At 36.4% G+C, this 14,426-nt stretch overlaps 1 protein-coding gene across 1 annotated transcript; it reads right to left on the bottom strand.

Moving 5' to 3' along the window:
- Positions 1-726: 726 nt before the first annotated feature.
- LOC146485339 (glutamate receptor ionotropic, kainate 2-like) lies at positions 727-14,334 on the bottom strand. Its single transcript, XM_085103444.1, has 16 exons — positions 14,253-14,334; positions 11,338-11,441; positions 10,743-10,874; positions 10,159-10,398; positions 9,445-9,650; positions 7,310-7,357; positions 6,431-6,553; positions 6,071-6,202; positions 5,518-5,622; positions 4,958-5,077; positions 4,213-4,407; positions 3,389-3,752; positions 2,430-2,792; positions 1,946-2,116; positions 1,249-1,396; positions 727-793 (listed from the first exon to the last, which is right to left on the bottom strand). The coding sequence occupies exons 2-16, from the start codon at positions 11,423-11,425 to the stop codon at positions 745-747; spliced, it is 2,484 nt and encodes an 827-aa protein (XP_084959570.1). The 5' UTR covers positions 11,426-11,441; positions 14,253-14,334; the 3' UTR covers positions 727-744.
- Between the last annotated feature and the right edge of the window lie 92 nt (positions 14,335-14,426).

Raw genomic sequence — 14,426 nt, 5'->3', positions numbered from 1 at the left:
TTTATGCGCATGCGTTTATGTATTCGTCTCTTGTGGTAAAGTAGTAGCACTGTAGAAGTGCAGACTATTCTTAGACGTTTTTCATGCAGATTTATTTACTCTCAATACTGAGACACTGCACTAAGCTCCGCTGGAGATTTCTTGGACAAACAAGTAAACACTCTCTTCATCCTATACACAATCAATTAATGTTTATGATAAATATTCATCCTTCATAAATATTTTTACTTAATTTAGGGGACAATTTCAATTTGCATTGATAACGTCTTGAAAAGAAAACAATCTCTCAGTTCGCACAATACAAGTATGGGTTGAGATTAATAATTATTCACCTGAGTAGAGGTGGATATAGGCGTGGATTTTTTTCCCGATTAGGAAAACATCTACCAGTACTCACCGACACTGAAGTGAATAACTGTTTTAGTATATACTGGACCAGCGAAACTCCTGCCCCAAGGAGTCGCTTTCTTTCTGACAAATTAGCGAAGTAAGACTAGCGAACGAAATTCAGGACGGTGCCGGAAGCAACCTCGTTCCCAGGGTCTTCGCGATATTCAAAATGGCGGTACGGAGAAGAATGGATAGAAAATACTGTCCGTAGTTTTAGTAGGCAGTCAGAGCACGAGAAAAGCACTGTACGTTTGTTTGGTATAATGATGTACTAATGCAAGAAGACTCGTAAATCACTCTTAGCTTCTGAATTAATACTGATGCTGCTCTGCCCGCTTTAAAATTTGAGGCTCGTCAGGTTGTTTTTGTTTCTAACTGTATTTGTGCAGCTCCAATCTTTGGTCTACAAACAAGAAAACAATGAATATGATTAACATCAAGTTCGTTATGAAAACATAAGGAAATGTGTCAAAACACTTTCTTCGATACGCTGTTCACGCAACCTGGAGAAAATGTTTGAATTACTTCATATAATAACCAGGAAAACTTATCTGATATTCAACCATAATTCTGGTTGCACGCTTTAATGTGGGGGTTTACAATACAATGTTAAGTTGTTTTTATGGCACAGTGGACCATGATTGAAGGTATAAAACTAGATATATGAGCTCACCTTATATTTAAGCGGCTTTATATTGTGAAAGAAACCCTTGATTAACTATTAATGATTTTTGAGGAAAAATCCGAAGAAGAAAATGAGATGTGTGTAAGCTACGAGTTGCAAAAGACATGTTTCCGAAACCCTCTTTAGAAAGGAGGTTAAATACCATATTCCAAAGTTATCTCATGGTCACAAACCTTCGCGTTTTTTTCTTCAAGTTTAGTTCCGCCTTTCTTTTCCACAAGATCTCTGCAAACAGTGTCAGGAAGGCGACAACTATTCCCACGGCTAAGACAACGTAGACACCTAACATACTCGTCAGATCAATGCGCATTCGAGACAACGCTGAAATAAAGAAATAATATAATTGCAAATGAACTGCTATTGTTTGTTGATGGTGGAGACCAAGTTATCATGGATCTCACAGTGTCTGAACAAACTGAAATTGTGCCTTGAGACGGAACACCACAAATCCCAGAAAGACTCATTCAGAGATGATCAAAATTTTTGGAAGATTTACTTTAAGCAAGATCCTCCAACAAGCTGGAATAAAAATTCTGTTGACAATATACCCGTCCAGTATTTGTTGTTCAGTTTTAAGAGTTTTAGAGTTCTCTAATCTTTGACGTCCTATTTGTTTCAGTTTATTGACTTTTGGTTACTTAGTATGATCTCAGCAAATTGAAAGACATAAATTAGTATAAATTTGCTGTGGAGTTGTCCTTTCCGAGTGGGTGGGTACCAGAGTAAAACCACTCTTTAGAGTAGTTCCCTTCCCGGAGAACGACGTCCTTATTCTAAAAGAGTCGGGTGTGAATCCATTACAATGAAAGCCTTGAATCATAACGCTCAGTTAGCCATCAGTAAAAACGAACTAGTTTTTGATGTACTTACTCGTTTCTTGTTCTTGGGGGCATCCATTGGATTTTTCCCACCACTTTCGCTTCAAATTGTCGAGGAAATAATTCTCGTGCAAACGAAGAATGGCCAGTGTGAACTCATTTGTGTGGGGATCATTTGCTTGCAAAGCGAGTGCAAGTCCCTTTGCAGTGGTCAGACCTGGAACTATAATAAAACATGAGTGCAGAATTACGAAAGAATTGCCTGCACGATACAGTTAGAATAAAAAAGATCTCTCGTGGTTTAAGTCGTGTATACAGATTACCAGAGTCACCCATGGCTGGCGATAAACGCCGGATTTGTAGTGTGCAACCGAACCTTTATATCAAGGTTCTTTCTAGTTGGAAAGCTGAGTCCTTCCACGTGAAGGACAGGAGATTAGTGGCAAAAGTTATCCAGTATAACTCCAGTTAAGCAACTGCACCTTGCCGAAATTATCTATAACACAAAGTGTGATATGATGCATTTGGGATGTTACCTGTTGTGAGATCACAGGGTGGTTGATTGGCAGCTTGCCTGACAACCGGTCCGTCAGTAATGAACAAATACTCCTTTCTTTCCCGCACCCATCGAATACCTTCGGATGTACTATGAGCGATCGTGCCTGCCGTTTGCATTCTGTGCCATATCTTTCTATGTGTCTCGTACTGACTTGTCTTGAAAGCCTCATAGGTACTTGAGGACTCGACCACTCCAACTTGATAAGTGGATTTAATTACGTCTTCAAGGTTATGGATAGGTTGCTCGGCATTTTTCACCGTGAAAAAGGCGGCCAGGTTCGCAGTGTATGTTGATATGGAGATGAGAATGCAGAACCAATAACATCCGGCGAGAATGCGACCTGAAATAAATTTAAGTGACCCAACAGTGCAAATTAAGTATTAAGTGAACAAAAATCGTCAGAAAATTAAAATTTCACGTAATAGCTTCCGATGTTCAAGCATGTGAAAAGAATAGACGGTGACACCCGGTTAAAACGTCAACGACGACTTCTAAGACATAAACATGGACTCAGAATTTATTCTGTCGTGTGAAAGTAAAAGATGTTTGACTTTATCAGTTTGTTACTGGGTTTTAGTTCCACTTTGGTTGTTTGTTTGTTGTTATTGTTGTTGTTGTTGTTTTTTGCTCTTTGTCAAATGCTGTTGAAGAATTCGAACTAGTTCAAAGAGGCATGCTACTAACTAACCAGAAGTAAACTTAAGAATAGTAAATGCCACTGGCTGATGAACTGCTGACTCTTATTGCCAATGACTGCATTTTCTGGTTATTGCTGTCTTACCATAGAAGCCAGATTTATTTCAATTAGAAAGTTTCATAGCATGTTTAAAACAATTCTATTGGAAAACTCACATGTAACTGGACTCATTTGAAAACTTGTTCTGACACATTCCAATATTAAAAAAATCATCCAAAATATTGAGAAACTGCTACTACCTGACAGGTTTCTAGGGCTATTTTCAGCTCCTTGTTGCAGCATACAAGCCAATGCAAACCACACACTGTTGGAAAAACTAAACACCTCCGATGTCCCTCTACCATTCTCGCCCTTGTATCCATAAGGACTGAAGTAGTTGATTACAAACACAGCAACAGAGATGACCACGAGGCTGACCAGAGTAGCAAACCAGACGTCACTGTGAAATGGGTTCATAAATTGAAGGAGATCGATTTCATCATTCTTGGAAGACGTCTTCTTCATTAGGATATCTTCAGTGTAGTACATAAAAGGAACAGTGAAGTCCACGACGTTCTCTCTACTTTCTGTTATTGTGAGGTCTGCAACTATGAGATCAGCGCGCTTTGGAAACAAAGAGCGGACATAAGCATCAATCAAACTTAGCTTCTCTTTCACTTAGAATGAGTCAAAGTGAACTGAAAATAATCCTCTTGTAATTTCATTCAGAGTGTACCAGTGAAGAAATAGAAGAATGATTTTGATGCTCTTAGTAATACACCCATGCAACACACTTAGTAATACACCCATGCAACACATAACCACTCATTTGTTCAGGTATCCGTCAGATCTTGATTGATACAAATAATTAAGCTCTTACTGCGATAAACACTGTGCTTCAATAAGAAATATCCATCCATCGTGTCATACAGTGTTCCAGACTTTTTTCATCGACAATGAAACCGATAAATACTTTACTTTCGGTGATCGTATTCATAAAAAATTATTGCACCTCCTTAACACGATAAAATATACTCAAAGTATCGATTTCTAGCTCAGAAAAAAAAGATGATGCAAGGCAAACCTCGTTGACTAGGTCTCCAATCATTCCGTTCCAGGATCCATTTTTCCCTATAGCGCCATATTTGCCGTCTGGAGTGAGGTAGATGTCATAAGTGAACTTCAGGCTTTTAGCCAGTTCCTTCAGCAGATCAATACAGTATCCTTGATGCGTAACGGTGCCATCTTTATGCTTGTCCATCATCAAAAATGGCGCAGTCTTTTGTAATGTTACACAAAAAAGAGAGAAGACAAGTGCAGTTAACTAACAAGCCACAACAATTCCTATGCTTTAACACGACAACATGTCGCGCTGCTTGTTATTATCTTTATTATCTTTCAAGGATGACAGAAGAGGCTCTAAAGTGGCATTTAGTGGAAAGCATAATTTCAATGTTTTATTATTAAGGGAAAATTGTTTTCCCAGGAAATCTAGCCAGTCACTTAATAGTATTCCCACACATTATAGCGAACTCAGAAGGAATGATGATTCTTTGGAGAACATGGAAGAGGAATGTAATTTTCCTTCCTCTTTCTAAATGTTAACGCCGTTATGCACAGCATGAATTAAGGAAGTAAGTTTAAGTTTATTAAAACTCTCTCTGGCAGTTGAAAAGAACTGAATTAATGAGCTAAATTTACGAATCAACGAGCTAAATTTACGTTGTTGGACAGTTGAGCTACAAAAAACTATGTGACTAAAGTAGTTAGAATAACCTCGGAGTGTTTTAAAAGAGCGTTAATTCAATTTGTGAGTGCCTTTTAGTTACCTCTGCAACGACAACCTTGAAATGTCTTCCCGCCAGACTTCTTCTTGAAGGAAGCGTTTCCATATTGCGAGATATTTTATCGAATAGTATGGCGCCTTTAGTTGAGTTCCAGTCACCTATCTGACAATAATTAAAGAGAGGAAAACTAAAGGTAAATAACATAAAACCCATAACATTGAAATATGCTCCATCCTTCAGATAAGCAGATAAATAAATAAAAGGAGAAAGAATGCCTAACCCTCTAGCCGGACGTCATTGGTAGAGCAGGTCTTTTCAATCTAATCTTTGCGTTGTATTTTGCCGACATTAGAGTTCAGATTTGGCTACCTTTGTTATAACTAAATTAAATTACTACCATTTTTTGTTGACAGTCTATTTTCGACTCTTTGAAATACCAAACTTTTAAACTTCGATAAGGTCCTCTTTGAGACGAAGCCTCCATGTATAGCCCAGTGTATGGAATCCCCAGGATCTTCTTTAGTTTTAAACACTCAAGAGAGGAAGCCGAAGCCGTTACAAACAGTTACCTACACTGTAACATTACAGCCTACGTAAATTACCTTTTCAAGGGAATTATTTTGGAGATTTAAAATCTCCAGATCAACTGCTTTCCGTTCTCCTTCTTCATTAAACTGGATCGATCCTGTTACACCCCGTAGATTGAGCTGTGGATAGATACATAACAGTTAAATACACATGTACAATTAAACTCCTATGCAGAAAAAAAATCTTTGGTACTTTGGTACGGTCACAGAGAAGGTTTTGAGGTCTTCATGTTCAGCGCCTTGAACAACAGGCCGTCAGTGTACTTGATTTTTTCCGAGTAATTCGAGGAGCTAATGACGTCATTTTTGCCAAAGTCCGCCATATTTGATCGCATTTCGTTTTCTGTGACATCGAAAAAAATCCTTCATTTATCTAATTAAAATAACTTTTTTAAAAGGCATATGGGGAAAAATAATTAGTACTGTCGTTTGAATTTGGAAAGTTTCAGTTCAAGCCAGAAAGACCAAGTTCTTTATAGCATAAATGTTGAATTGGGAACAATAACAACGATACCTTGAACGCTGTTTCTAATTCACCTAACTAAAAAAGGTATCGTTGCTTGCTTACCTTTCTCATACATTTTAACATTGCATCTCTTTCTCTTGAAGTTACAACGGAAGCATTCATGGATGCACACGGTTCTCTGTTCAGAGCCTGTTTGATAACTTGCACGGCATCGTAAGCAAGGGCAACGAGTTCCTTAAAGAATAACCATATGTGAACAGCTATGGTTAAACTGCAAGACATGCATCGAAACTCAAAGGCAGACATGCGAACCGACTAGTTCAATATGCATAGGAAATTCCATCTGCTTTTGGGACGTGTTTAGGACATGTTTCTCTTAAATACATGCATGATTAGATAAGTAGTCTCAATTGATAGGATCAACCCTTTTTAAAATATAAAATAAAAATAAATTACACATACTTTATTGGTATCGTTACGATCCATTCTAGCTGCGTTTTCCATTTCAGGAGCTGAACTCTCAATGAATGGAAGCTTCATTGCTAACACGATATTGTTTGGGTGACTGGTTAGGTTCAGTGGCACCTGGTGGAAAAACAGATAAAGAGCTTATACTGAATAAGATCATGATGAGGGTCTAGGGAACATTGTCTCCGTATCATTAAACAACCAGCTTCTTCATGTATTAACCTGTTTCTTATCACACAAGTTCCTATTTTTAGACAAAAAGTAGTTTTTCTTTTCCTTGTCTGAAAACGCTGACCCTGTTGGCTAAAGTGAGATGAGTGTTCAACTGCGTATGGAAAGCATTTGCGTTGGCTTTGCTTTAATACGCCCTGTGAAGCGTTAGCGAACATCACGCCACTTTTTCATTCAATCAGAAGTAAAACCAAAAGAAAAAAGCGTAATAGGCCACTTCCAAGTTGCTGTGAACCGCCTTATGAAATTAGTTTTTGTTTGCATATGAATGAACTCATTTCATAATAAAAACTTTGCACTTAGCCTCGCTTTCACAATGAGGTTGAAAGCAACTCGGAAATGGCCTATTTGTTTGAACCCATTTTCCCACGCTTGGCGCCGGTTACAAGTATTTGCTTCAAATTGCAATAGCCCTTTTCACGGTTGATTTTTCTCATTTGCATTACAATGATATCCAACGTGGATGCGAGGCAATTTCGGGCTAAAACTACAAAATAGCCCGAAATTGCCTCACATACATGCTAGATTTCATTGTAATTCAAATGAGCAGAGTTAACCATGAAAAGGGCTTTTGGTTCGTTGCGCTGCTTACGTCTGTTGTAATTGATAAGATTAAATTGAAAAAAAAAAATCATTGTTAACCTGTCCCTGGACAATCCAAGTGTGGTTATACCAGCTGCGACAAGGTTTCTGTCAAAATATAAACCGTAAAATGTTCATTAGAGCAAATTGGTAGTTTTTCTACTTAATTAACTTACCTAATGACAAAAACTGACGAGAATATTATAAAGCACAAAAACATCAAAAAATACATGAATAAATAATAAGCTTTGACACCAATAAGTTGTAAACTCGTCTTATATTAATTTTGTTTTTTGTTATTTAATATCTCGCTAGCTATTTATGGCAGTGTGGAAAGCTAATGATAAAGCAGAAAATAAACTTTAAAGAAAAAATGTCTCTCGTCAAAGTAACTCATAATATTTCAATAAAAGAAGAAAATAAGGATAAATAGGCCATTTTACAGTTGTGTGCTTAGTGACCTGGCCTTGGATTGGAAGCGAGGCTGGGGGTGACCTTGTTTTGATACAAACCTCACTGCTTTTCATATGTAAATGCAAACTAGTTAGCATAAGAAGAGTATGATCTACATATGAAAAGCAGCGAGGTTTGTAACAAAACAAGGTCACCCCCAGCCTCGCTTACAATCCAAGGCCAGGTCACTTAGCACACGACTGTAAAATGGCCTATTATGATAACTTATTCAAAACATTTCAACAAAAAAGTAACTTCTTTCAAAATGATATGTAGTTGTGAAGATAAATAAAAAAAACATGTTTCTTGTTGTATTGGCAACAAATCCTGTAAATCTGGCTGAAAAAGAATAAATACAGAATTAAATACATTTTTAAATGACGACCATGTAAATCGAAATCGAAATCGAAAGCGCCGGCGGATATTTACTCGATAATTACGCGTCCCCACGCGGTCACGTTTTGAAGTAAATTACTCTACTCCCAACAATGAACTCTAAGATTATTTCATTCAATAAGCAAGGTTTTGAACGTAGGAGGACGATCTAAATAGTATTTCATCGCATTTTAAGTCTGTTTGCTCGACTGCGTGGTAGCTGCGAAGTGTCGACTGTGAAAGCTTACCTCGTTGCTTCGCTTTGGAAATGATCGTTCATATCAGTCTCTTTTTTACTAGATATTCCATCGGGATCATTTTCGCCTTCTAAAATCATGTTGTAAAGCTCTTCCTGATCATTAGTAACGCTTGCGTTCCCTTCGATACGGACGCCATAACACAAAGTGATAACAGCTCAATACTGTTGGAATTATCGTCATGTACGCCACATTAAACCTTCTCGGCTCATTTTCCCTAGATAATTGGCTATTGCTAGAGCTATTGTTTTGCAGTCCTCCAATATCGGAAGTAACGCAATTTCTTTACAATTTTTTTCTTCATGGTTCCATATTTCGGTTGCGAAGTAGGAAAGATAATAAATTCAAAGTGAAGGAAAATATAACGTGTCCGCACAAACGCGTATTGAAAGAAGTACGATACATTGTGAATAACAAAGTAGATTGCAGGACTTAACAGTCAGTAGAGCAGAGCTATTCCAGGCGGCCTTCTTAAACTGACAATACATAGTTAATAAGCTCGCACACACACACACACACCCATAAATAAATAAATAAATAAATAAATAAATAAATAAATAAATAAATAAATCAATAAATAAATCAATAAATCAATCAATAAATCAATAAATAAATCAATAAATAAATCAATAAATAAATCAATAAATAAAGTTAAATATTTTGAGAAATATCAACTTTTAAAGTATGTGAAATTTCTTTGCAAATCAAATATTAAATTATTTATTATAATATTGACAAAAAGTTGAAGTACATTGCAATTCCCACCCAAAAGTAGCAAAACAAAGGGAGTCGGGTGGGAGCAAATTAAAAGATAAATACACCGAGACTTGCAAAAGCGGAAAAAGGAAAAGAAAATTTGCAAACTCTTGGCATTTTTAAATACTTTTTTCTCATAAACAATTTAACATGCCACGCTTAAATTTTCAGAAAATATAAAGTTTGCCAAACCCTTTCAATTTGAGTTGACCATTTTCTTTGTGGCCAGTGTTGTCGTTTATGCTAATATATGCTAATGTGCGCTAATGTAGCAAATAAGGTTGAGCATGTAAACAAAGATCCTATAGTAAACAACATATGGCGAAGGCTATAATCAACAACGTTAACTTTTACCTGTCGTAACATTAGTTCAATGTTTTGTTTGTTGCTGTAAAGAAGAATAACCTCAGGTTCCAGGTTTTTTATTTGTTCCACTGCTCTCAATACTGGAGTCAGGGGATTTTCCGTTTTTCCCTGTTCAGAAAGCTGAACAAATCTCACGGTGCGCTTTGAATTCTGGGATATGGTATGGAAGTACAATGCTTCACGAAAGCGATTCGCTGAAAAAAAATTCAATGATTATCATTCTCGTTTTCTGTAACTAAACTCGTTGTGACATAAGCAGTCCAATGTTAAGTTTAAGATGAGTTGTAGTTTCGCGTGCTTCACTGAACCTGTTAACTGTTCAAAATTATTTGGCTCAGAACTTTTTTGGTGCAAGTATGTCTATGCCACTACATGCGATACTCAAAATCAAGCGTTGAAAGATTTATACCAAGGTTTTAAAAACCCAAACTATTGATACGCTTTTTGCTGCCATTAATCAAAAACTGACCATTGTAGAAACTGATAAACTGAAACGAAGTCTACCAAACACAGCCTACGAACGTGTCCCTTTGACGTCACTGAACTAAGCTTATTTGTTTTCTAAGGAGCATGCTCAAGCAACTGTTGCTTGAGTCTTGAAAAGCCATACAAAATACTGGATTTAATTATTCACTATATATTTACTTCAGCTTATATGGAAAAATGTTATTGGTTAACATAAGAATATATGTAGAAACTTACAGTCGAGTACCAGTGCAATCTTTTCCCATCTGAATTTGTTGAGAATAGCAAGTGACGCATGCGCGTAGTCTTTATACCCTGCTGACATCTGAACCACTTTTTCACACTGATAAAATGGACTTTTGTTACCATGGAGACGGATAAGAGGAATGCCAGTAACTGTAGAGAGTGTGCATGCGGAAATCTTTGGAAGGCTTCCCTCGATAAGTGCAACGACGTTTTGTTGTAGGAGAGCTGAAGCTTAAATGAAAAATATTTACAAGTTGACGATTATACAGGCCTTACCAAGCACCCAATCGATTGCAAAGAAACTTGAACTTTAATGTTGCTCAAGGATTTGTCTGATCAGCCTGCTACTGCTATTGATTAAGACACGTGCAGAGGTAAACTAGCACACACTGATGCCACAAGAAAATACTGTTAAGATATGGGTTAAGGTATTATTAAAGTATTATTGGGCTGCCCAATTTTTGCACGACAGCTTATATTTCTCATGCAGATCCGTAGTTACAAATTATTTGAGGAACTAAATGTAATACCAGACTATTGTTACCTTGTTTAAATCGAGTTGTTCAAAAGCTTACCTTGGTTGTACAAATTGATCTTTTCTAATACAATGAAGGTTTTCAAGGATATTGAAATATTGCTTAGCCTGGATGTCTTATTGACAGCAAACTTTATCACCTCATGTTCGGCTGAATACGCATCAATAATACCTGAGAAAGAAGATCGGGATAACAAAGAGCATGAATGTTCTCTATTTTAAGGCTAAGAATTATAAACATATTTTATACATTAAGCTAAAATACAAGTGTCAAGAGAACGCAAAGTACAACCATGCGACGTTCGGGAATGCAGGCTTCTTCTTTTATGCAAGAAAATGGTTTAAAAAAAGCTCAAAAAATTGCATGACATTTAATAAAGAAGAAGTAGTGATATTTGATGCATCCGCTGAAAGGAGGAAAGAGGTGTTGCATAGCGAGTGCTTGGCCCAATGTATTGAAAAAGAATGCACAACTGAAAGCTTTGTCTGATGTTTGAGTCTGAACTAAGCATTCGTTGCAAATCTGTGAAAAGGAACAGATTCAAAAGTCTTCAGTGTCACATCAATAAAACCGTCAAACATACCCTGGTACGTAAACTAAAACAAGCATACACAAATGGAACTTATTGACTTACCACAAGTAAATTGTCTACTTGTCGTATGCACTCCATGTATAATTAACGTGATTATTATAACCTCAAAGCAAACGAATCTTCTCTCCATGTCAGATATCTATGAACTAAAAAAAAATACAAAAAATTAAATTGTCTTTCGTACATTTGCAATGTTCCGACGGTTCTGTATTTTGGCAAGACAAAATGAGGCATCTCTTGATTGAAAATCGGAAGTTAGCAATTGCTAATTCATAATTTCTCCAGGTTTCCAAAAATTGAGCTTTATCAATATTTACAATGACAATATAGAGTCTATGCTTCGCAAGTTCCAGTTGGATGAAAAGAGATGTTTTATCAAGGTGGTGGTTAATAATGCAAAACGACGAGGGACCGCGAACATGAAATGATCCGGCCTTTGTCGGACGTTTTACGCGGATGATAGTTCTACTCTGATAAGCAAACGTTGGGAAAATCATCTCTTGCTGTTTTTATTTTTTCTTTCTCTGCCCTAATCTTATTCGTTTTATCCCGATGATTTCATTATATAAGAATTTTCAAACTTACTTCAGCGTGCAGTGTTTACTGTTAGAAATTCATAAAACGTTGACATCGGTGTTTAACACTGAAGATTGTATCAACTAATTATCGCGAAAGATGATTTGTAAATTTAATCGTAACTGACCAACTTTTGTCATTATTTCATGAAAAAAATTAAAATCTCGGACTTTCTTTCATTTTGCCGAACACACGCATTTATCCGAAGTCCTATTTTTTACATACGGACGTTAACAGTCAGTTAACTTCTCATCTGAATTTTGAGGCTTTATTCTTTAGTCTCGTTTGTAGCGAAACTATGCAGAAAATTTTACCACAGAATCAGACCTAAATTGGGATTAAACGTTCCTTTTTACTTAATAACAAATTACTATTTCATTCATTCAGTTTTTCTGACAAGAAAGGAAGAGTTAACAAGAAATAATATTATTAACCCTATTTAGAACGGTTCAGTTTCAGATAAGTTTTTTTAAAGAAGAAGAAAATTTTTACTGAATGCTGCCTTATGTTTTTCAGTGTTTTTACAAAGTACTTTCCAATAATATTTTACTAATTGCATTTAGTAAATGGCAAATATTACCGGGTCGATATTACGATTTATTAAACCTTTTATATTCATCTACAGGGCAAGAAATTCAATGAAAGAAAATGAGCGAAACTTTTAACAAACAAGATAATAGTGATGCGGCATCCACGGCGGCATGAATTATAGCATTCCTTTTATCTCATTACATCAATATTTTGGTCATCAGTCATACACCGTTTTAATTGGTTTTAGTATGACACTTTGACCCAATAAAATTCAATTTTAATTGAATAGATGGGCTTTCTTAATTTTCAACCGTATACCGACAAACGTGAATTTTCAAACATTAGACTGGAATATTAAGTTTTTTTGTTTGTTGAAATTTGACAGTTAGACAACCTCTAACGCACCAACATGTACCTATAGTCTAGCTATAGAATCCGAGAACAAGCCGTTTAATTTTAACAATCCTTGCTACGATGATCCTGTGGCTGAATTTCTAATCACGCAGTGTTGATAATACAGATCTTCGATGGTTTTGTCTAACAATTTGCGCAATGTAAATAAACTTTCAGGGCATACTACAAAGGTCTTCATGTCGCTAGCAAAAACCTTACGGATTTCCCGAATTCAGGCAATACTTTAGCCAAGATATACCTAATGTGAGTGCGTCTTCAAGAATGGTAAAAATATACCAAGGACTGTAGGAAAATCCTCGGACGCATGGTAAAATGTATGAATTTTAACCACACACCATACCGTACACCGTCAAACACCGGATTAAGATTTGCTTATACATTCATTTCAGCTTTCATGCCTAGTTGCTAGAACTTAAACGATCCAATCGCTATTATTGTAAGTTGTTCCTATGTCCCATCCGACTAGTACTACCGTATTATTGTTTCTTTCTTCGCTCCAGAATGACTTCATGTACTTGGTAGACACTCGTGAAACACGAAATCCTTGATGCAACAAGCTCGACGAATGGGGAGAATAATTTGATCGTTTAAAGTACCTTCTGGTCTACTCATCAAGACAATCTTTATATTCGAGTCCTGTGAGTGTAAAGAAAGACAACTTTGATTTCAGAGAGTAAAAACAAAGCGAAAAAATTACAAATGAAACAGTAACTTACAACGTTATCACTATGGACAAATGCACTTAAGGCCCGATTTTCCCCGTTTTACATGCTCATGTGTGGTGTTCTCCTGAATAATAATAACACCTTCGACTTTTCCGTCTTCCACCTACAGACTTGGTATAATTCATACGTATGAGCAGCTCCTCAATAATTACGAAAGTGAAAAATTCGTTAATGAAAATGAAAACTCCAGCTGAGGTACACAGTAAGCTGGCAAAATTCAGTTTAGCCTATTTTTAAGCATGAATTATATGAGGAAACGGGAAAATGCCGTAATTATCATAAAGGTTAAACTGTACAGATCGACTTTTAGCGTTTTTGGAGATCGGTCTTCGATTGAGTTACCGTTGAAAATGTGAAATGACCCATGGCCAACTAGACTTCACATAAAACTGGCTGAAATTATCTTGAACTGTTTCTTCAAACTTCACACCTGAATTTACGTATCTGTAGAATTACTGTACTTGCACCCTACCGTTCGCATACAATGTCCCCTATTTATGGCAAAATGCGCAAAATTTCTCACTAGAATAAGTTCGGACTAAGTCAGGGAAATTATTCATTTAAAATCGTACCTAGTGGTATTATTTGAAACCTAGTCATTGATAGCGGCGTTTGTGGCACGTTTAATATATCAATAGTTTGGTGAATTTCACACATGGCCTCCCAGCAGCTAACTTCTCTTAAATAATGACATTTTAAGGCGGTACATACCTATTTTTAGACTTCCGCAAGGAACGTTTGCTGAGCTTAAAAAGCAGAGTATTCCACCCAACACGCCGTGAGTCTAAAACTGAAAGTTTCAGTTTTAGCACCACTTTAAAAAGGAAATTACAAATATTCACGCTTATAATAAAGATGCTCCTTATATACACAGCTTCATTAATA

This window comes from Pavona decussata, unplaced genomic scaffold, assembly GCF_977016875.1.
Source record: "Pavona decussata unplaced genomic scaffold, jaPavDecu1.1 SCAFFOLD_26, whole genome shotgun sequence".
In the NCBI taxonomy this organism is placed as follows: Eukaryota; Metazoa; Cnidaria; class Anthozoa; order Scleractinia; family Agariciidae; genus Pavona; species Pavona decussata.
The sequence above is the reverse complement of the archived record's forward strand: the minus strand, read 5'-3'. Positions and strand labels throughout refer to the sequence as shown.